The 22,397-nt window shown below is 42.0% G+C and overlaps 1 protein-coding gene across 1 annotated transcript in view; it reads left to right on the top strand.

Moving 5' to 3' along the window:
- LOC139758197 (5'-3' exonuclease PLD3-like) overlaps positions 1 to 22,397 on the top strand; it is a 207,917-nt gene that overhangs the window by 163,051 nt on the left and 22,469 nt on the right. The window contains exon 7 of the mRNA XM_071679437.1: positions 919 to 1,021. Coding sequence (XP_071535538.1) covers positions 919 to 1,021 — 103 coding nt within the window. The remainder of the gene's footprint in view (positions 1 to 918; positions 1,022 to 22,397) is intronic.

Below are 22,397 nucleotides of genomic sequence, written 5' to 3'. Positions count from 1 at the left end.
TAAGAAGCAGCACTGGAGTTCAACAGATATGGAGACTCTTTTGCCATCCCATCCTCCTTGAGGGTGTTCCCATAGGGAATGGGCATCGGAGATATTGATAGGTAGATAGATAGGTATTAACAAGATTGTATGAGAGAGGTGAGGAAATAGAAAAAGTGTGGTTCAGAGATCTGAAGAGGACATGCTGAAATGGCTGGATATATGGAGGGAATGAATAAGGAGAGGTTAACAGAGACTATGTATTTGTCAGAAATGGATGGAACAAGGAGATGGGTAAGACCAGATTGGAGATAGAAGGATGGATTGAAAAATATCTTAGTTGCTTGGGGCCTGAACATGTGATTGGGTGAAAGGCGTGCATGGCATAAAGTGAATTGGAGCGATGTGGTATACACAGGTTGACATGCTGTCAGGAGACTGAATTAGGCCCTGCATTAAAGGTCTGTAAGGCCTTCTGTGGATAGGGGGCTCTGGTTATAATGTGCTACATGTCACAGCTAGGGAATTGATGCGAGTGGCTGAGGCCTTTTCTCCATCTGTTTCTGGTACTACCTTACTTACATGGAAATATTGCACAAGTATAAAAGAAAATTGATTTGTCTAACTTGAAAACTCGTTTTTGCAGTGAATATTTGAGTTAAACAACCAAGGCCTTCCGTGAATTTCCGTGTTTATCTCTCACAGCATCACCTGTAATTGTATAATCCATTTAGTCATTTCAGAGCCACACACTGAAACTCTTTTGATTGACGAGCTTGTATCCTTCAACTGCAAGATTTATTCCTCATACCCCTACCTTTTCTACAATGGTATTGTTACTGCACTGATCTTTCTCTTTGTTATATTGCTTTCATTTAATGAAATAGAATATCTCAAGGGAACTTTTGATATATGAACATATATCTGTTTCATGTACAGCGTTTGTTTGTGGTGCCAGCTTACACAGAAGAGCAGAAAGAAATTCCTTTTAGCAGAGTTAACCACAACAAATATATGGTGACTGATAATACTGCATATATTGGTAAGTCCTTATAATTTTCGATTTTACTGTACATGGACTGTATGTTGAAAGAATCAAATCATAGGTAGAAATACAACAGCTTTTGCATGAAGTTTGGCTGTCTAAATTGTTCAGGATGTTGCCTATATATTTTCCATCATAATGGTTTTGAAATTTCAGGACTTTTTATGTATAACTTGAAGATATAGAGCAGTCTTTATTATAGTACTCATAAGGGTGGAGTTATCCTTGGAAAGTTGATATTTGCCTTTAGAAAAAAGAAACGAAATTTGCTAAAAATAAAAAATAAATCATTTAGCAAGTCAACGTTATCTTTGCTGCATGTAGTGCAAAAAGAAACTAAGATCATACTTTTGTTCTAAATGTAGACAGACACTTAGATCTATATTCTGAGAACTGCTCTTTGCTGAACACTTGTAACTATTACTGAAAATTTTTTTTCTTGTTCATAATGACATTTGCAGAAATATGTAATCTAAGTGTTCATGATGCATAAAATGCATTTTTCTGGATTAGAAAATTGTACATATGATCATATATAAGTATATATGCTATTCTAGGTATCACATGTTACTATATATGCTATTCTAGGTATCACATGATACCAAACTCCACCTGCTTTAGGTTACATCATGATTGAAAAGTCACCTTTAGTGAGGCTCTATCTTTAGGAATAGAGTCTATTCAAAGAAGTTTTCACCCCAAAGGAGTCTACGTTTTCTTTCTTCTGGAAGTAGCATAGCTTTGGGCCACAGGAGCGCTCACAAAATCCTAGGTAACAACAGGTCTCTTTTATGGAAATTTGTCTTTGGGTAATTAGAAATGAAAATAAAGATAGGCATCACATACGATACACTTGACATTCAATCCCATTTCTCAAAACATCTATGCAAAAGCACCACATATATTAAATGCCCTGAGAACACTAAGTGATACTGTATAAGAACAAGGAAAAAATCCCTGGTGTCTCATACCACCCAGTTAGATATTGAAATGCTTACCTATGCCTCATATCTGAACAACCTCAACTCATAGATCCCCCAGTGCACAACAAACATAACACTGACAAAACACATACACACTGATAAGACCTGACAAGCTCTTAACAACTGCCCTCCCAACTCAGTATTAGATACCACCCCACCTGACATATACCCATCTGAAACCTCTTTCCCCAGACAAACATGATCCACACTTTCCCATTTATGCTTTGGGTATTGCCCATCTATGTGATACTACAAACGTCAGTTTAATACATCTCAAAACCCTTCATGCATACAGTCCATCTACAAAAATGAAGACACCAAAAACTTACTTCTCAGTTGCCCCATACTCTCGCTTCATAGACATGCACAAATCATCACTACACTTTATGACCAGCGGTCATGGAAATAGTAAGTGAGTGAGTGAGTATATATATATATATATATATATATATATATATATATATATATTTTTTTTTTCTTTTTCATACTATTCGCCATTTCCCGCATTAGCGAGGTAGCGCTAAGAACAGAGGACTGGGCCTTTGAGGGAATATCCTCACCTGGCCCCCTTCTCTGTTCCTTCTTTTGGAAAAAAAAAAAAAAAAAAAAAAAAAAAACGAGAGGGGAGGATTTCCAGCCCCCCGCTCCCTTCCCTTTTAGTCGCCTTCTACGACACGCAGGGAATACGTGGGAAGTATTCTTTCTCCCCTATCCCCAGGGATAATATATATATATATATATATATATATATATATATATATATATATATATATTTTTTTTGCTTTGTCGCTGTCTCCCGCGTTTGCGAGGTAGCGCAAGGAAACAGACGAAAGAAATGGCCCAACCCACCCCCATACACATGTATATACATACACGTCCACACACGCAAATATACATACCTACACAGCTTTCCATGGTTTACCCCAGACGCTTCACATGCCCTGAGTCAATCCACTGACAGCACATCAACCCCGGTATACCACATCGATCCAATTCACTCTATTCCTTGCCCTCCTTTCACCCTCCTGCGTGTTCAGGCCCGATCACACAAAATCTTTTTCACTCCATCTTTCCACCTCCAATTTGGTCTCCCACTTCTCCTCGTTCCCTCCACCTCCGACACATATATCCTCTTGGTCAATCTTTCCTCACTCACTCTCTCCATGTGCCCAAACCATTTCAAAACACCCTCTTCTGCTCTCTCAACCACGCTCTTTTTTATTTCCACACATCTCTCTTACCCTTACGTTACTTACTCGATCAAACCACCTCACACCACACATTGTCCTCAAACATCTCATTTCCAGCACATCCACCCTCCTGCGCACAACTCTATCCATAGCCCACGCCTCGCAACCATACAACATTGTTGGAACCACTATTCCCTCAAACATACCCATTTTTGCTTTCCGAGATAATGTTCTCGACTTCCACACATTCTTCAAGGCTCCCAGGATTTTCGCCCCCTCCCCCACCCTATGATCCACTTCCGCTTCCATGGTTCCATCCGCTGCCAGATCCACTCCCAGATATCTAAAACACTTCACTTCCTCCAGTTTTTCTCCATTCAAACTCACCTCCCAATTGACTTGACCCTCAACCCTACTGTACCTAATAACCTTGCTCTTACTCACATTTACTCTTAACTTTCTTCTTTCACACACTTTACCAAACTCAGTCACCAGCTTCTGCAGTTTCTCACATGAATCAGCCACCAGCGCTGTATCATCAGCGAACAACAACTGACTCACTTCCCAAGCTCTCTCATCCACAACAGACTTCATACTTGCCCCACTTTCCAAAACTCTTGCATTCACCTCCCTAACAACCCCATCCATAAACAAATTAAACAACCATGGAGACATCACACACCCCTGCCGCAAACCTACATTCACTGAGAACCAATCACTTTCCTCTCTTTCTACACGTACACATGCCTTACATCCTAAATAAAAACTTTTCACTGCTTCTAACAACTTGCCTCCCACACCATATATTCTTAGTACCTTCCACAGAGCATCTCTATCAACTCTATCATATGCCTTCTCCAGATCCATAAATGCTACATACAGATCCATTTCCTTTTCTAAGTATTTCTCCCATACATTCTTCAAAGCAAATACCTTATCCACACATCCTCTACCACTTCTAAAGGCACGAAGCTCTTCCCCAATCTGATGCTTTATACATGCCTTCACCCTATCAATCAATACCCTCCCATATAATTTACCAGGAATACTCAACAAACTTATACCTCTGTAATTTGAGCACTCACTCTTATCCCCTTTGCCTTTGTACAGTCACACTATGCAAGCATTCCGCCAGTCCTCAGGCATCTCATCACAAGTCATACATACATTAGATATCCTTACCAACCAGTCAACAATACAATCCTTACCAACCAGTCAACAATACAGTCACCCCATTTTTTAATGAATTCCACTGCTATACCATCCAAACCCATGGCCTTGCCGGCTTTCATCTTCCGCAAAGCTTTTACTGCCTCTTCTTTGTTTACCAAGTCATTCTCATTAACCCTCTCACTTTGCACATCACCTCGACCAAAACACCCTATATCTGCCACTTTATTATCAAACACATACATATTTATATTCATTTCTTTTATACGTTGCTGCTGTCTCCCTGCGATAGCGAGGTAGCGCAAGGAAACAGACGAAAGAATGGCCCAACCCACCCACATACACATGTATATACATACGTCCACACACGAAAATATACATACCTACACAGCTTTCCATGGTTTACCCCAGACGCTTCACATGCCCTGATTCAATCCACTGACAGCACGTCAACCCCGGTATACCACATCGATCCAATTCACTCTATTCCTAGCCCTCCTTTCACCCTCCTGCATGCTCAGGCCCCGATCACACAAAATCTTTTTCACTCCATCTTTCCACCTCCAATTTGGTCTCCCACTTCTCCTCGTTCCCTCCACCTCCGACACATATATCCTCTTGGTCAATCTTTCCTCACTCATTCTCTCCATGTGCCCAAACCATTTCAAAACACCATCTTCTGCTCTCTCAACCACGCTCTTTTTATTTCCACACATCTCTCTTACCCTTACATTACTTACTCGATCAAACCACCTCACACCACACATTGTCCTCAGACATCTCATTTCCAGCACATCCATCCTCATGCACACAACTCTATCCATAGCCCACGCCTCGCAACCATACAACATTGTTGGAACCACTATTCCTTCAAACATACCCATTTTTGCTTTCCGAGATAATGTTCTCGACTTCCACACATTCTTCAAGGCTCCCAGGATTTTCGCCCCCTCCCCCACCCTATCATCCACTTCTGCTTCCATGGTTCCATCCGCTGCCAGATCCACTCCCAGATATCTAAAACACTTTCCTTCCTCCAGTTTTTCTCCATTCAAACTTACCTCCTAATTGACTTGACCCTCAACCCTACTGTACCTAATAACCTTGCTCTTATTCACATTTACTCTTAACTTTCTTCTTTCACACACTTTACCAAACTCAGTCACCAGCTTCTGCAGTTTCTCACATGAATCAGCCACCAGCGCTGTATCATCAGCGAACAACAACTGACTCACTTCCCAAGCTCTCTCATCCACAACAGACTTCATACTTGCCCCTCTTTCCAAAACTCTTGCATTCACCTCCCTAACAACCCCATCCATAAACAAATTAAACAACCATGGAGACATCACACACCCCTGCCGCAAATCTACATTCTTTTTTTTTGCTTCGTCGCTGTCTCCCGCGTTTGCGAGGTAGCGCAAGGAAACAGACGAAAGAAATGGCCCAACCCACCCCCATACACATGTATATACATACGTCCACACATGCAAATATACATACCTACACAGCTTTCCATGGTTCACCGCAGACGCTTCACATGCCCTGATTCAATCCACTGACAGCACGTCAACCCCGGTATAAGACGTCGATCCAATTCACTCTATTCCTTGCCCTCCTTTCAACCCTCCTGCATGTTGAAGCCCCGATCACACAAAACCTTTTTCACTCCATCTTTCCTCCTCCAATTTGGTCTCCCACTTCTCCTCGTTCCCTCCACCTCCGACACATATATCCTCTTGGTCAATCTTTCCTCACTCATTCTCTCCATGTGCCCAAACCATTTCAAAACAACCTCTTCTGCTCTCTCAACCACGCTCTTTTTATTTCCACACATCTCTCTCACCCTTATGTTACTTACTCGATCAAACCACATCACACCACACATTGTCCTCAAACATCTCATTTCCAGCACATCCATCCTCCTGCGCACAACTCTATCCATAGCCCACGCCTCGCAACCATACAACATTGTTGGAACCACTATTCCTTCAAACATACCCATTTTTGCTTTCCGAGATAATGTTCTCGACTTCCACACATTCTTCAAGGCTCCCAGGATTTTCGCCCAGTCCCCCACCCTATGATCTACTTCCGCTTCCATGGTTCCATCCGCTGCCAGATCCACTCCCAGATATGTAAAACACTTTTACTTCCTCCAGTTTTCACTGAGAACCAATCACTTTCCTCTCTTTCTACACGTACACATGCCTTACATCCTCGATAAAAACTTTTCACTGCTTCTAACAACTTGCCTCCCACACCATATATTCTTAATACCTTCCACAGAGCATCTCTATTAACTCTATCATATATATATATATGTGTGTGTGGGAGATGCTTGGAGGGGCAAGTGGATCTGTATGTACCATTTGTGGATCTGGAGAAGGCATATGATATATGATATATATGATATATACCTCTGTGGTGTATATATATATATATATATATATATATATATATATATATATATATATATATATATATTGCAGTTGTTAGAAGCAGTGAAAAGTTTTTATCGAGGATGTAAGGCATGTGTACGTGTAGAAGAGAGGAAAGTGATTGGTTCTCAGTGAATGTAGGTTTGCGGCAGGGGTGTATGATGTCTCCATGGTTGTTTAATTTGTTTATGGATGGGGTTGTTAGGGAGGTGAATGCAAGAGTTTTGGAAAGAGGGGCAAGTATGAAGTCTGTTGGGGATGAGAGAGCTTGGGAAGTGAGTCAGTTGTTGTTCGCTGATGATACAGCGCTGGTGGCTGATTCATGTGAGAAACTGCAGAAGCTGGTGACTGAGTTTGGTAAAGTGTGTGAAGAAGAAAGTTAAGAGTAAATGTGAATAAGAGCAAGGTTATTAGGTACAGTAGGGTTGAGGGTCAAGTCAATTAGGAGGTGAGTTTGAATGGAGAAAAACTGGAGGAAGGAAGTGTTTTAGATATCTGGGAGTGGATCTGGCAGCGGATGGAACCATGGAAGCGGAAGTGGATCATAGGGTGGGGGAGGGGGCGAAAATGCTGGGGGCCTTGAAGAATGTGTGGAAGTCGAGAACATTATCTCGGAAAGCAAAAATGGGTAAGTTTGAAGGAATAGTGGTTCCAACAATGTTGTATGGTTGCGAGGCGTGGGCTATGGATAGAGTTGTGTGCATGAGGATGGATGTGCTGGAAATGAGATGTTTGAGGACAATGTGTGGTGTGAGGTGGTTTGATCGAGTGAGTAACGTAAGGGTAAGTGAGATGTATGGAAATAAGAAGAGCGTGGTTGAGAGAGCAGAAGAGGGTGTTTTGAAGTGGTTTGGGCACATGGAGAGAATGAGTGAGGAAAGATTGACCAAGAGGATATATGTGTCGGAGGTGGAGGGAACGAGGAGAAGAGGGAGACCAAATTGGAGGTGGAAAGATGGAGTGAAAAAGATTTTGTGTTATCGGGGCCTGAACATGCAGGAGGGTTAAAGGAGGGCAAGGAATAGAGTGAATTGGATCGATGTGGTATACCGGGGTTGACGTGCTGTCAGTGGATTGAATCAAGGCATGTGAAGCGTCTGGGATAAACCATGGAAAGCTGTGTAGGTATGTATATTTGCGTGTGTGGACGTATGTTACATGTGTATGGGGGGTGGGTTGGGCCATTTCTTTCGTCTGTTTCCTTGCGCTACCTCGCAAACGCGGGAGACAGCGACAAAGTATAATAAATAATAATAATAATATATGTATATATATATATATATATATATATATATATATGGTATATATGGTAAAGGATCGCACTTTTTCGCGTGATCAAGATATTCCTATGATCCATGGGGAAAATGAAACACGAAAACGTTCCCAAGTGCAATTTCATGTAATAATCACATCATCAGGGGAGACACAAGAGAGGAATATAACAGTCAGTTGATATACATCGAAGAGACGAAGCTAGGACGCCATTTGGTAAACATGTTTTATTTCTATATATTATTTTGCTTTGTCGCTGTCTCCCGCGTTTGCGAGTTAGCGCAAGGAAACAGACGAAAGAAATAGCCCAACCCACCCCCATACAGATGTATATACACACATGTCCACACACGCAAATATACATACCTATACATCTCAATGTACACATATATATATACACACACAGACACATACATATATACCCATACACACAATTCACACTGTCTGCCTTTATTCATTCCCATCGCCACCTCGCCACACATGGAATACCATCCCCCTCGCCCCTCATGTTTGCGAGGTAGCGCTAGGAAAAGACAACAAAGGCCCCATTCGTTCACATTCAGTCTCTAGCTGTCATGTAATAATTCTCAAAACCACATCTCCCTTTCCACATCCAGGCCCCACACAACTTTCCATGGTTTACCCCAGACGCTTCACATGCCCTGATTCAATCCACTGACAGCACGTCAACCCCGGTATACCACATCGATCCAATTCACTCTATTCCTTACACGCCTTTCACCCTCCTGTATGTTCAGGCCCCGATCACTCAAAATCTTTTTCACTCCATCTTTCCACCTCCAATTTGGTCTCCCACTTCTCCTCGTTCCCTCCACCTCCGACACATATATCCTCTTGGTCAATCTTTCCTCACTCATTCTCTCCATGTGCCCAAACCATTTCAAAACACCCTCTTCTGCTCTCTCACCCACGCTCTTTTTATTTCCACGCATCTCTCTTCCCCTTACATTACTTACTCGATCAAACCACCTCACAGCACACATTGTCCTCAATATATATATATATATATATATATATATATATATATATATATATATATATATATATATATATGGGCAGATTAGAAATGGTAGTGAGTGGTGGGATGCAAGTATTGCAGTGGAATTTATTTAAAGAGGGGATGACTGTTTTGTTGATTGGTTGGTAAAATTATTCAATGTATGTATGACTCATGGTGAGGTGCCTGAGGATTGGCAGAATGCTTGCATACTGCCATTGTACAAAGGCAAAGGGGATGAAATTGATTGTTCAAATTACAGAGGTATAAGTTTGTTGAGTATTCCTGGTAAATTATATGGGAGGGTATTGATTGAGAGGGTGAAGGCATGTACAGAGCATCAGACTGGGGAAGAGTAGTGTTGTTTCAAAAGTGGTAGAGGATGTGTGGATCAGGTGTTTGCTTTGAAGTATGTATGTGAGAAATACTTAGAAAAGCAAATGGATTTGTATGTAGCATTTATGGATCTGGAGAAGGCATATGATAGAGTTGATAGAGATGCTCTGTGGAAGGTATTAAGAATATATGGTAAAGGTGGTAAAGTGTTAGAAGCATTGAAAAGTTTTTATCGAGGATGTAAGGCATGTGTACGTGTAGGGTGAGAGAAAAATGATTGGTTCTCAGTGAATGTTGATTTGCGGCAGGGGTGTGTGATGTCCCCATAGTTGTTTAATTTGTTTATGGATGGGTTTGTTAGGGAGGTGAATGCAAGAGTTGTGGAAAGAGGGGCAGGTATGCAGTCTGTTGTGGATGAGAGAGCTTGAGAAGTGAGTCAGTTGTTGTTCGCTGATGATACAGCGTTGGTGGCTGATTTGTGTGACAAACTGCAGAAACTGGTGACTGAGTTTGGTAAAGTGTGTGAAAGAAGAAGCTGAGAGTAAATGTGAACAAGAGGAAGGTTATTAGGTACAGTAGGGTTGAGGGACAAGTCAATTGGGAGATAAGTTTGAATGGAGAGTAACTGGAGGAAGTGAAGTGTTTTAGATATCTAGGAGTGGATTTCTCAGCGGATAGAGCCATGGAAGTGGAAGTGAATCATAGTGTGGGGAAAGGGGCGAAAGTTTTTGGAGCCTTGAAGAATGTGTGGAAGTCGAGAGCATTATCTCGGAAAGCAAAAGTGGGTATGATTGAAGGTATAGTGGTTCCAACAATGTTATATGGTTGCGAGGCTTGGGCTATCGATAGAGTTGTGCAGAGGAGGGTGGATGTGCTGGAAATGAGATGTTTGAGGACAATATGTGGTGTGAGGTTGTTTGATCGAGTAAGTAATGAAAGGGTAAGATAGATGTGTGGTAATAAAAAGAGTGAGGTTGAGAGAGTAGAAGAGGGTGTTTTGAAATGGTTTGGTCACATGGAGAGAATGAGTGGGGAAAGATTGACCAAGAGGGTATATGTGTCAGAGGTGGAGGGAACGAGGAGAAGTGGGAGACCAAATTGGAGGTGGAAAGATGGAGTGAAAAAGATTTTGAGTGATCGGGGCCTGAACATGCAGGAGGGTGAAAGGCGTGCAAGGAATAGAGTGAATTGGAACAATATGGTACACCGGGGTCGACGTGCTGTCATTGGATTGAACCAGGGCATGTGAAGCATCTGGCATAAACCATGCAAAGTGTGTGGGGCCTGGATGTGGAAAGGGAGGTGTGGTTTCGGTGCATTATTACATGACAGCTAGAGATTGAGTGTGAACGAATGTGGCCTTTGTTGTCTTTTCCTAGCGCTACCTCACACACATGAGGGGGGGAGGGGGTTGTTATTTCGTGTTCCTGTGTGGCGGGGTGGCGATGGGAATGAATAAAGGCAAACAGTATGAATTATGTACATGTGTATATATGTATATGTCTGTGTGTGTATATATGTGTACGTTGAAATGTATAGGTATGTATGTTTGCGTGTGTGGACGTGTTTGTATATACATGTGTATGTGGGTGGGTTGGGCCATTCTTTCGTCTGCTTCCTTGCGCTACCTCGCTAACGCGTGAGACAGCGACAAAGCAAAATGATGATAAATATATATGAACGAATGGGGCCTTTGTTGTCTTTTCCTAGTGCTACCTCGCACACATGAGGGGGAGGAGGATGGTATTCCATGTGTGGCGAGGTGGCGATGGGAATGAATGAAGCAGACTGTGAATTGTGTGCATGGGTATATATGTATGTGTCTGTGTGTGTATATATATGTGTACATTGAGATGTATAGGTATGTATATTTGCGTGTGTGGATGTGTATGTATATATATTCTGTATGGGGGTGGGTTGGGCCATTTCTTTTGTCTGTTTCCTTGCGCTACCTCTCAAACGCGGGAGACAGCGACAAAGCAAAATGAATATAAAATAAATAAATATATATATATATATATATATATATATATATATATATATATATATATATATATATATATATATATATATATATATATAAAAGATCATGAGAGGCAAGTGTTTTGGGAGCAGCTGAGTGAGTGTGTTAGTAGTTTTGATGCACGAGACCGGGTTATAGTGATGCATGATTTGAATGCAGAGGTGAGTAATGTGGCAGTTGAGGGAATGATTGATGTACATGGGGTGTTCAGTGTTGTAAATGGTAATGGTGAAGAGCTTTTAGATTTATGTGCTGAAAAAGGACTGGCAATAGGAAATGCCTGGTTTAAAAAGAGGGATATTCCTAATTATACGTATGTAAGTAGGAGAGATGGCCAGAGAGCATTTTTTGAGTACGTGTTAATTGATAGGCGTGCGAAAGAGAGAGTTTTGGATGTTAATTTGCTGAGAGATGCAACTGGAGGGATATCTGATCATTATCTCGTGGAGGCGAAGGTGAAGATTTGTAGAGGTTTTCAGAAAAGAAGAGAGAATGGAGTGAAGAGAATGGTGAGAGTAAGTGAGCTTGGGAAGGAGACTAGTGTGAGGAAGTACCAGGAGAGACTGAGTACAGAATGGAAAAAGGTGAGAACAAAGGAGGTAAGGGGAGTGGGGGAGGAATGGGATGTATTTAGGGAAGCAGTGATGGCTTGTACAGAAGATGCTTGTGGTATGAGAAGCGTGGGAGGTGGGCAGGTTAGAAAGGGTAGTGAGTTGTGGGATGAAGAAGTAAGATTGTTAGTGAAAGAGAAGAGTGAGGCATTTGGACAATATTTGCAGGGAAATAATGCAAATGAGTGGGAGATGTATAAAAGAAAGAGGCAGGAGAGAATAAAAAGATGTTTTGGAGTGAGGTAAATAAAGTGCATAAGACAAGGGAACAAATAGGAACATCAGTGAAGGGGGCTAATGGGGAGGTGATAACAAGTAGTGGTGATGTGAGAAGGAGATGGAGTGAGTATTGTGAAGTTTTGCTGAATGTCGTTGATGACAGCCTGGCAGATATAGGGTTGTTTGGTCGAGGTGGTGTGTAAAGTGAGAGGGTTAGGAAGAATGATTTGGTAAACAGAGAAGAGGTAGTAAAAGCTTTGCGGAAGATGAAACCGGCAAGGCAGCGGGTTTGGATGGTATTGCAGTGGAATTTAATAAAAAAGGGGGTGACTGTATTGTTGACTGGTTGGTAAGGTTATTTAATGTATGTATGACTCATGGTATGGTGCCTGAGGATTGACGGAATGCTTGGATAGTGCCATTGTACAAAGGCAAAGAGGATGAAAGTTAGTGCTCAAATTACAGAGGTATATGTTTGTTGAGTATTCCTGGGAAATTATATAGGAGGGTATTGATTGAGAGGGTGAAGGCATGTACAGAGCATCAGATTGGGGAAGAGCAGTGTGGTGTCAGAAGTGGTAGAGGATGTGTGGATCAGGAGTTTGCTTTGAAGAATGTATGTGAGAAACACTTAGAAAAGCAAATGGATTTGTATGTAGCATTTATGGATCTGGAGAAGGCATATGATAGAGTTGATAGAGATGCTCTGTGGAAGGTATTAGGAATATATGGTGTGGGAGGTAAGTTGTTTGAAGCAGTGAAACGTTTTTATCGAGGATGTAAAGCATGTGTACGTGTAGGAAGAGAAGAAAGTGATTGGTTTTCAGTGAATGTTGATTTGCGGCAGGGGTGCGTGATGTCTCCATGGTTGTTTAATTTGTTTATGGATGGGGTTGTTAGGGAGGTGAATGCAAGTGTTGTGGAAAGAGGGGCAAGTATGCAGGCTCTTGTGGATGAGAGAGCTTGAGAAGTGAGTCAGTTGTTGTTCGCTTATGATACAGCGATGGTGGTTGATTCTTGTGAGAAACTGCAGAAGCTGTTGACTGAATTTTGGTAAAGTGTGTGAAAGAAGAAAGCTGAGAGTAATGGTGAATAAGAGCAAGGTTATTAGGTACAGTAGGGTTGAGGGACAAGTCAATTGGGAGATAAGTTTGAATGGAGAATAACTGGAGGAAGTGAAGTGTTTTAGATATCTGGGAGTGAATTTGGCAGGGGATGGAATCATGGAAGCGGAAGTGAATAATAGGGTGGGGGAAGGGACGAAAGTTCTGGGAGCGTTGAAAAATGTGTGGAAGTCAAGAACGTTATCTTGGAAAGCAAAAATGGGTATGTTTAAAGGAATAGTAGTTCCAACAATCATATATGGTTGCGAGGCGTGGGCTATAGATAGAGTTGTGCTGAGGAGGGTGGATGTACTGGAAATGAGATGTTTGAGGACAATATGTGGTGTGAGGTGGTTTGATTAAGTGATGAAAGGGTGAGAGAGATGTGTGGTAATAAAATGAGTGTGGTTGAGAGACCAGAGAAGGGTGTTTTGAAATGGTTTGGTCACATGGACAGAATGAGTGAGGAAAGATTGATAAAGAGGATATGTGTGTCAGAGGTGGAGGGAATGAGGAGAAGTGGGAGACCAAATTGGAGGTGGAAAGATGGAGTGAAAAAGATTTTGAGTGATCGGGGCCTGAACATGCAGGACGTAAGGGGAGTGGTTCAGTGTTGGGCCATTCTTTCTTCTGTTTCCTTGCGCTACCTTGCTAATGCGGGAGACAGCGACAAAGCAGTATATATATATATATATATATATATATATATATATATATATATATATATATATATATATATATTCTTTAATATATATATACATATATATATATATATATATATATATATATTTTTTTTTTCTTTTTTTTTTTTGCCGCTGTCTCCCACATTTGCGAGGTAGCGCAAGGAAACAGACAAAAGAAATGGCCCAACCCACCCCCTCACCCATGTATATACATACGTCCACACACGCAAATATACATACCTACACAGCTTTCCATGGTTTACCCCAGATGCTTCACATGCCCTGATTCAATCCACTGACAGCACGTCAACCCCGGTATACCACATCGCTCCAATCCACTCTATTCCTTGCCCTCCTTTCACCCTCCTGCATGTTCAGGCCCCGATCACACAAAATCTTTTTCACTCCATCTTTCCACCTCCAATTTGGTCTCCCTCTTCTCCTCGTTCCCTCCACCTCCGACACATATATCCTCTTGGTCAATCTTTCCTCACTCATTCTCTCCATGTGCCCAAACCATTTCAAAACACCCTCTTCTGCTCTCTCAACCACGCTCTTTTTATTTCCACACATCTCTCTTACCCTTACGTTACTTACTCGATCAAACATTGTCCTCAAACATCTCATTTCCAGCACATCCATCCTCCTGTGTATGACTCTATCCATAGCCCATGCCTCGCAACCATACAACATTGTTGGAACCACTATTCCTTCAAACATACCCATTTTTGCTTTCCGAGATAATGTTCTCGACTTCCACACATTCTTCAAGGGTCCCAGAATTTTCGCCCCCTCCCCCACCCTATGATCCACTTCCGCTTCTATGGTTCCATCCGCTGCCAGATCCACTCCCAGATATCTAAAACACTTCACTTCCTCCAGTTTTTCTCCATTCAAACTCACCTCCCAATTGACTTGACCCTCAACCCTACTGTACCTAATAACCTTGCTCTTATTCACATTTACTCTTAACTTTCTTCTTTCACACACTTTACCAGACTCAGTCACCAGCTTCTGCAGTTTCTCACATGAATCAGCCTCCAGCGCTGTATCATCAGCGAACAACAACTGACTCACTTCCCAAGCTCTCTCATCCCCAACAGACTTCATACTTGCCCCTCTTTCCAAAACTCTTGCATTCACCTCCCTAACAACCCCATCCATAAACAAATTAAACAACCATGGAGACATCACACACCCCTGCCGCAAACCTACATTCACTGAGAACCAATCACTTTCCTCTCTTCCTACCCGTACACATGCCTTACATCCTCGATAAAAACTTTTCACTGCTTCTAACAACTTGCCTCCCACACCATATATTCTTAATACCTTCCACAGAGCATCTCTATCAACTCTACCATATGCCCTCTCCAGATCCATAAATGCTACATACAAATCCATTTATATATACAAAGCTCCAACAGCCAGGATCGAACCTGGGACCCCTTGTGCAAGAGGCAGGCATGCCTTAGCCTAGCGGTTAGCATGCCTGCCTCTTGCACAAGTGGTCCCAAGTTCGATCCTGGCTGTTGGAGCTTTGTATGTTCTATGAAGGTGCGCATTCATATACACTTTATTCGTATTCATATAACTCCGCGTTGTACAGTCAGGTTTGGTAAAACGCTATCAGCTGGCTATGTGTTCTGTTCGGAAACAACCGATAGACCCCGTTGCTCACCATTGTGAGACGAAGGGTATTCGAGTACTTAGTATTTCGAATAGTTGTTTCCTATTATACAGTCCCTTAGCCTACCGGTTAGCATGCCTTTCTCTTGCACAAGGGGTCCCAGGTTCGATCCTGGCTGTTGGAGCTTTGTATGTTCTATGAAGGTGCGCGTTCATATACACTTTATTTGTATTCATATAACTCCGCGTTGTACAGTCAGGTTCGGTAAAACGCTATCAGCTGTCTATGTGTTCTGTTCGGAAACAACCGATAGACCCCGTTGCTCACCATTGTGAGACGAAGGGTATTCGAGTACTTAGTATTTCGAATAGTTGTTTCCTATTATACAGTCCCTTAGCCTAGCGGTTAGCATGCCTGCATCTTGCACAAAGGGTCCCAGGTTCGATCCTGGCTGTTGGAGCTTTGTATGTTCTATGAAGGTGCGCGTTCATATACACTTTATTCGTATTCATATAACTCCGCGTTGTACAGTCAGGTTCGGTAAAACGCTATTAGCTGGCTATGTGTTTTGTTCGGAAACAACCGATAGACCCTGTTGCTCACCATTGTGAGAAGAAGGGTATTCGAGTACTTAGTATTTCGAATAGTTGTTTCCTATTATACAGTCCCTTAGCTTAGCGGTTAGCATGCCTTCCTCTTGCACAAGGGGTCCCAGGTTCGATCCTGGCTGTTGGAGCTTTGTATGTTCTATGAAGGTGGGCGTTCCTATACACTTTATTCGTATATATATATATATATATATATATATATATATATATATATATATATATATATATATATATATATATTTTTTTTTTTTTTAATCTTCCAAAAGAAGGAACACAGAACGAGGCCAGGTGAGGATATGCCCTCAGAGGCCCAGTCCCCTGTTCTTAACGCTACCTTGCTAACACGGGAAATGGCGAATAGTATGAAAGAAAGAAAAGATAGATATATATATATATATATATATATATATATATATATATATATATATATATATATATATATGTATATATATATATATATGTGCAAGAGTTTTGGAAAGAGGGGCAAGTATAAAGTCTGTTGGGGATGAGAGAACTTGGGAAGTGAGTCAGTTGTTGTTCGCTGATGATACAGCGCTGGAAGCTGATTCATGTGAGAAACTGCAGAAGCTGGTGACTGAGTTTGGTAAAGTGTGTGAAAGAAGAAAGTTAAGAGTAAATGTGAATAAGAGCAAGGCTATTAGGTACAGTAGGGTTGAGGGTCAAGTCAATTGGGAGGTAAGTTTGAGTGGAGAAAAACTGGAGGAAGTAAAGTGTTTTAGATATCTGGGAGTGGATCTGGCAACGGATGGAACCATGGAAGCGGAAGTGGATCATAGGGTGGGGGAGGGGGCGAAAATCCTGGGAGCCTTGAAAAAATTGTGTGGAAGTCGAGAACATTATCTCGGAAAGCAAAAATGGGTATGTTTAAAGGAATAGTGGTTCCAACAATTTTGTATGGTTGCGAGGCGTGGGCTATGGATAGAGTTGTGCGCAGGAGGATGGATGTGCTGGAAATGAGATGTTTGAGGACAATATGTGATGTGAGGTGGTTTGATCGAGTAAGTAACGTAAGGGTAAGAGAGATGTGTGAAAATAAAAAGAGCGTGGTTGAAAGAGCAGAAGAAGGTGTTTTGAAATGGTTTGGGCACATAGAGAGAATGAGTGAGGAAAGATTGACCAAGAGGATATATGTATTGGAAGTGGAGGGAAGGAGGAGAAGTGGGAGACCAAATTGGAGGTGGAAAGATGGAGTGAAAAAGATTTTGTGTGATCGGGGCCTGAACATGCAGGAGGGTGAAAGGAGGGGAAGGAATAGAGTGAATTGGATCGATGTGGTATACCGGGGTTGACGTGCTGTCAGTGGATTGAATCAGGGCATGTGAAGCGTCTGGGGTAAACCATGGAAAGCTGTGTAGGTATGTATATTTGCGTGTGTGGACGTATGTATATACATGTGTATGGGGGTGGGTTGGGCCATTTCTTTCGTCTGTTTCCTTGCGCTACCTCACAAACGTGGGAGACAGCGACAAAGCAAAAAAAAATAAAATATATTATGTATTATTGACTGGTTGGTAAGGTTATTCAATGTATGTATGACTCATGGTGAGGTGCCTGAGGATTGGCGGAATGCGTGCATAGTGCCATTGTACAAAGGCAAAGGGGATAAGAGTGAGTGCTCAAATTTCAGATGTATAAGTTTGTTGAGTATTCCTGGTAAATTGTATGGGAGGGTATTGATTGAGAGGTTGAAGGCATGTACAGAGCATCAGATTGGGGAAGAGCAGTGTGGTTTCAGAAGTGGTAGAGGATGTGTTGATCAGGTGTTTGCTTTGAAGAATGTATGTGAGAAATACTTAGAAAAGCAAATGGATTTGTATGTAGCATTTATGGATCTGGAGAGGGCATATGATAGAGTTGATAGAGATGCTCTGTAGAAGGTATTAAGAATATATGGTGTGGGAGGCAAGTGTTAGAAGCAGTGAAAAGTTTTTATCGAGGATGTAAGGCATGTGTACGTGTAGGAAGAGAGGAAAGTGATTGGTTCTCAGTGAATGTAGGTTTGTGGCAGACGTGTGTGATGTCTCCATGGTTGTTTAATTTGTTTATGGATGGGGTTGTTAGGGAGGTGAATGCAAGAGTTTTGGAAAGAGGGGCAAGTATGAAGTCTGTTGTGGATGAGAGAGCTTGGGAAGTGAGTCAGTTGTTGTTCGCTGATGATACAGCGCTGGTGGCTGATTCATGTGAGAAACTGCAGAAGCTGGTGACTGAGTTTGGTAAAGTGTGTGAAAGAAGAAAGTTAAGAGTAAATTTGAATAAGAGCAAGGTTATTAGGTACAGTAGGGTTGAGGGTCAAGTCAATTAGGAGGTAAGTTTGAATGGAGAAAAACTGGAGGAAGTAAAGTGTTTTAGATATCTGGGAGTGGATCTGGCAGTAGATGGAACCATGGAAGCAGAAGTGGATCATAGGGTAGGGGAGGGGGCGAAAATCCTGGGAGCCTTGAAGAATGTGTGGAAGTCGAGAACATTATCTCGGAAAGCAAAAATGGGTATGTTTGAATGAATAGTGGTTCCAACAATGTTGTATGGTTGCAAGGCGTGGGCTATGGATAGAGCTGTGCGCAGGAGGGTGGATGTGCTGGAAATGAGATGTTTGAGGACAATGTGTGGTGTGAGGTGGTTTCATCGAGTAAGTAACGTAAGGGTAAGAGAGATGTGTGGAAATAAAAAGAGCGTGGTTGAGAGAGCAGAAGAGGGTGTTTTGAAATGGTTTGGGCACATGGAGAGAATGAGTGAGGAAAGATTGACCAAGAGGATATATGTGTCAGAGGTGGAGGGAAAGAGGAGAAGTGGGAGACCAAATTGGAGGTGGAAAGATGGAGTGATAAAGATTTTGAGTGATCGAGGCCTGAACATGCAGGAGGGTGAAAGGAGGGCAAGGAATAGAGTGAATTGGATCGAGGTGGTATACCGGGGTTGACGTGCTGTCAGTGGATTGAATCAGGGCATGTGAAACGTCTGGGGTAAACCATGGAAAGCTGTGTAGGTATGTATATTTGCGTGTGTGGACGTGTATGCATATACATGTGTATGGGGGTGGGTTGGGCCATTTCTTTTGTCTGTTTCCTTGCGCTACCTCGCAAACGCGGGAGACAGCGACAAAGCAAAAAAAAAATAAAAAAGAATATATGTATATATATATAGTCCTATGAGTCCACGGGAAAATGAAACTCTAGAAGTTCCCAAGTGCACTTTCGTGTAATAATCACATCATCAGGGGAGACACAAGAGAGAAATATAACTGTCAGTTGATATAAATCGAAGAAACGAAGCTAGGACGCCATTTGGTAAACATGTGATTGTCCAAAACAATCACATGTATGCTTTGGATAATCACATGTTTACCAAATGGTGTCCTAGTTTCGTCTCTTCGATGTATATCAACTGACTTATATTTCTCTCTTGTGTCTCCCCTGATGATGTGATTATTACACGAAAGTGCACTTGGGAACTTTTCTTGTTTCATTTTTCCCGTGGACTCACAGAAATATCTTGATCACGCGCAAAATTGTGATCCTTTCCAATATATATATAAATGGGAACTTCAGTGAAGGGGGCTAATGGGGAGGTGATAACAAGTAGTGGTGATGTGAGAAGGAGATGGAGTGAGTATTTTGAAGGTTTGTTGCATGTGTTTGATGATAGAGTGGCAGATATAGGGTGTCTTGGTCGAGGTGGTGTGCAAAGTGAGAGGGTTGGGGAAAATGATTTGGTAAACAGAGAAGAGGTAGTAAAAGCTTTGCGGAAGATGAAAGCCGGCAAGGTAGCGGGTTTGGATGGTATTGCAGTGGAATTTATTAAGAAAGGGGGTGACTGTATTGTTGACTGGTTGGTAAGGTTATGTAATGTATGTATGACTCATGGTGAGGTGCCTGAGGATTGGCGGAATGGGTGCATAGTGCCATTGTACAAAGGCAAAGGGGATAAGAGTGAGTGCTCAAATTACAGAGGTATAAGTTTGTTGAGTATTCCTAGTAAGTTGTATGGGAGGGTATTGATTGAGAGGGTGAAGGCATATACAGAGCATCAGATTGGGGAAGAGCAGTGTGGTTTCAGAAGTGGTAGAGGATGTGTGGATCAGATGTTTGCTTTGAAGAATGTATGTGAGAAATATTTAGAAAAGCAAATGGATTTATATGTAGCATTTATGGATCTGGAGAAGGCATATGATAGAGTTGATAGAGATGCTCTGTGGAAGGTATTAAGAATATATGGTGTGGGTGGCAAGTTGTTAGAAGCAGTGAAAAGTTTTTATTGTGGATGTAAGACATGTGTACGTGTTGGAAGAGAGGAAAGTGATTGGTTCTCAGTGAATGTAGGTTTGTGGCAGACGTGTGTGATGTCTCCATGGTTGTTTAATTTGTTAATGGATGAGGTTGTTAGGGAGATGAATGCAAGAGTTTTGGAAAGAGGGGCAAGAATGAAGTCTGTTGTGGATGAGAGAGCTTGAGAAGTGAGTCAGTTGTTGTTCGCTGATGATACAGCGCTGGTGGCTGATTCATGTGAGGAACTGCAGAAGCTGGTGACTGAGTTTGGTAAGGTGTGTGAAAGAATAAAGTTTAGAGTAAATGTGAATAAGAGGAAGGTTATTAGGTACAGTAGGGTTGAGGGTCAAGTCAATTGGGAGGTAAGTTTGAATGGAGAAAAACTGGAGGAACTAAAGTGTTTTAGATATCTGGGAGTGGATCTGGCAGCGCATGGAACCATGGAAGCGGAAGTGAATCGTTGGGTAGGGGAGGGGGCGAAAATCCTGGGAGCCTTGAAGAATGTGTGGAAGTCGAGAACATTATCTTGGAAAGCAAAAATGGGTATGTTTGAATGAATAGTGGTTCCAACAATGTTGTATGGTTGCGAGGCGTGGGCTATGGATAGAGTTGTGCGCAGGAGGGTGGATGTGCTGGAAATGAGATGTTTGAGGACAATGTCTGGTGTGAGGTGGTTTGATCGAGTAAGTAATGTAAGGGTAAGAGAGATGTGTGGAAATAAAAAGAGCATGGTTGAGAGAGCAGAAGAGGGTGTTTTGAAATGGTTTGGGCTCATGGAGAGAATGAGTGAGGAAAGATTGACCAAGAGGATATATGTGTCGGAGGTGGAGGGAAAGAGGAGAAGTGGGAGACCAAATTGGAGGTGGAAAGATGGAGTGAAAAAGATTTTGAGTGATCGGGGCCTGAACATGCAGGAGGGTGAAAGGCGTGCAAGGAATAGAGTGAATTGGATTGATGTGGTTTACCGGGGTTGACGTGCTGTCAATGGATTGAATCAGGGCATGTGAAGCGTCTGAGGTAAACCATGGAAAGCTGTGTGGGGCCTGATTGTGGAAAGGGAGCTGTGGTTTCGGACATTATTGCATGACAGCTAGAGACTGAGTATGAACGAATGAGGCCTTTGTTGTCTTTTCCTAGCGCTACCCCACACACATGAGGGGGGAGGGGGATGGTATTCCATGTGTGGCAAGGGGGCGATGGGAATGAATAAAGGCAGACAATGTGAATTGTGTGCATGGGTATAAATGCATGTGTCTGTGTGTGTATATATATGTGTACATTGAGATGTATAGGTATGTATATATGCGTGTGTGGACATATGTGTATATACATGTGTATGGGGGTGGGTTGGGCCATTTCTTTTGTCTGTTTCCTTGCACTACCTCGCAAACGCGGGAGACAGTGACAAAGCAAAATAAATAAATAAATAGATAAATATATATATATATATATACATATATATATATATATATATTTTTTTTTTTTTTTTTTTTCATACTATTCGCCATATCCCGCGATAGCGAGGTAGCGTTAAGAACAGAGGACTGGGCCTTTGAGGGAATACCCTCACCTGGCCCCCTTCTCTGTTCCTTCTTTTGGAAAAAAAAAAAAAAAAAAAAAAAAAAAAAAAAAAAAGGTAGCGCAAGGAAACAGACGAAAGAAATGGCCCAACCCACCCCATACACATGTATATACACACGTCCACACACGCAAATATACATACCTACACAGCTTTCCATGGTTTACCCCAGACGCTTCACATGCCCTGATTCAATCCACTGACAGCACGTCAACCCTGGTATA

This window comes from Panulirus ornatus, chromosome 29 (genome assembly GCF_036320965.1).
Source record: "Panulirus ornatus isolate Po-2019 chromosome 29, ASM3632096v1, whole genome shotgun sequence".
Classification (NCBI taxonomy): Eukaryota; Metazoa; Arthropoda; class Malacostraca; order Decapoda; family Palinuridae; genus Panulirus; species Panulirus ornatus.
Note: the sequence above shows the minus strand (reverse complement) of the source record. Positions and strands in the feature narration are given on the sequence as shown.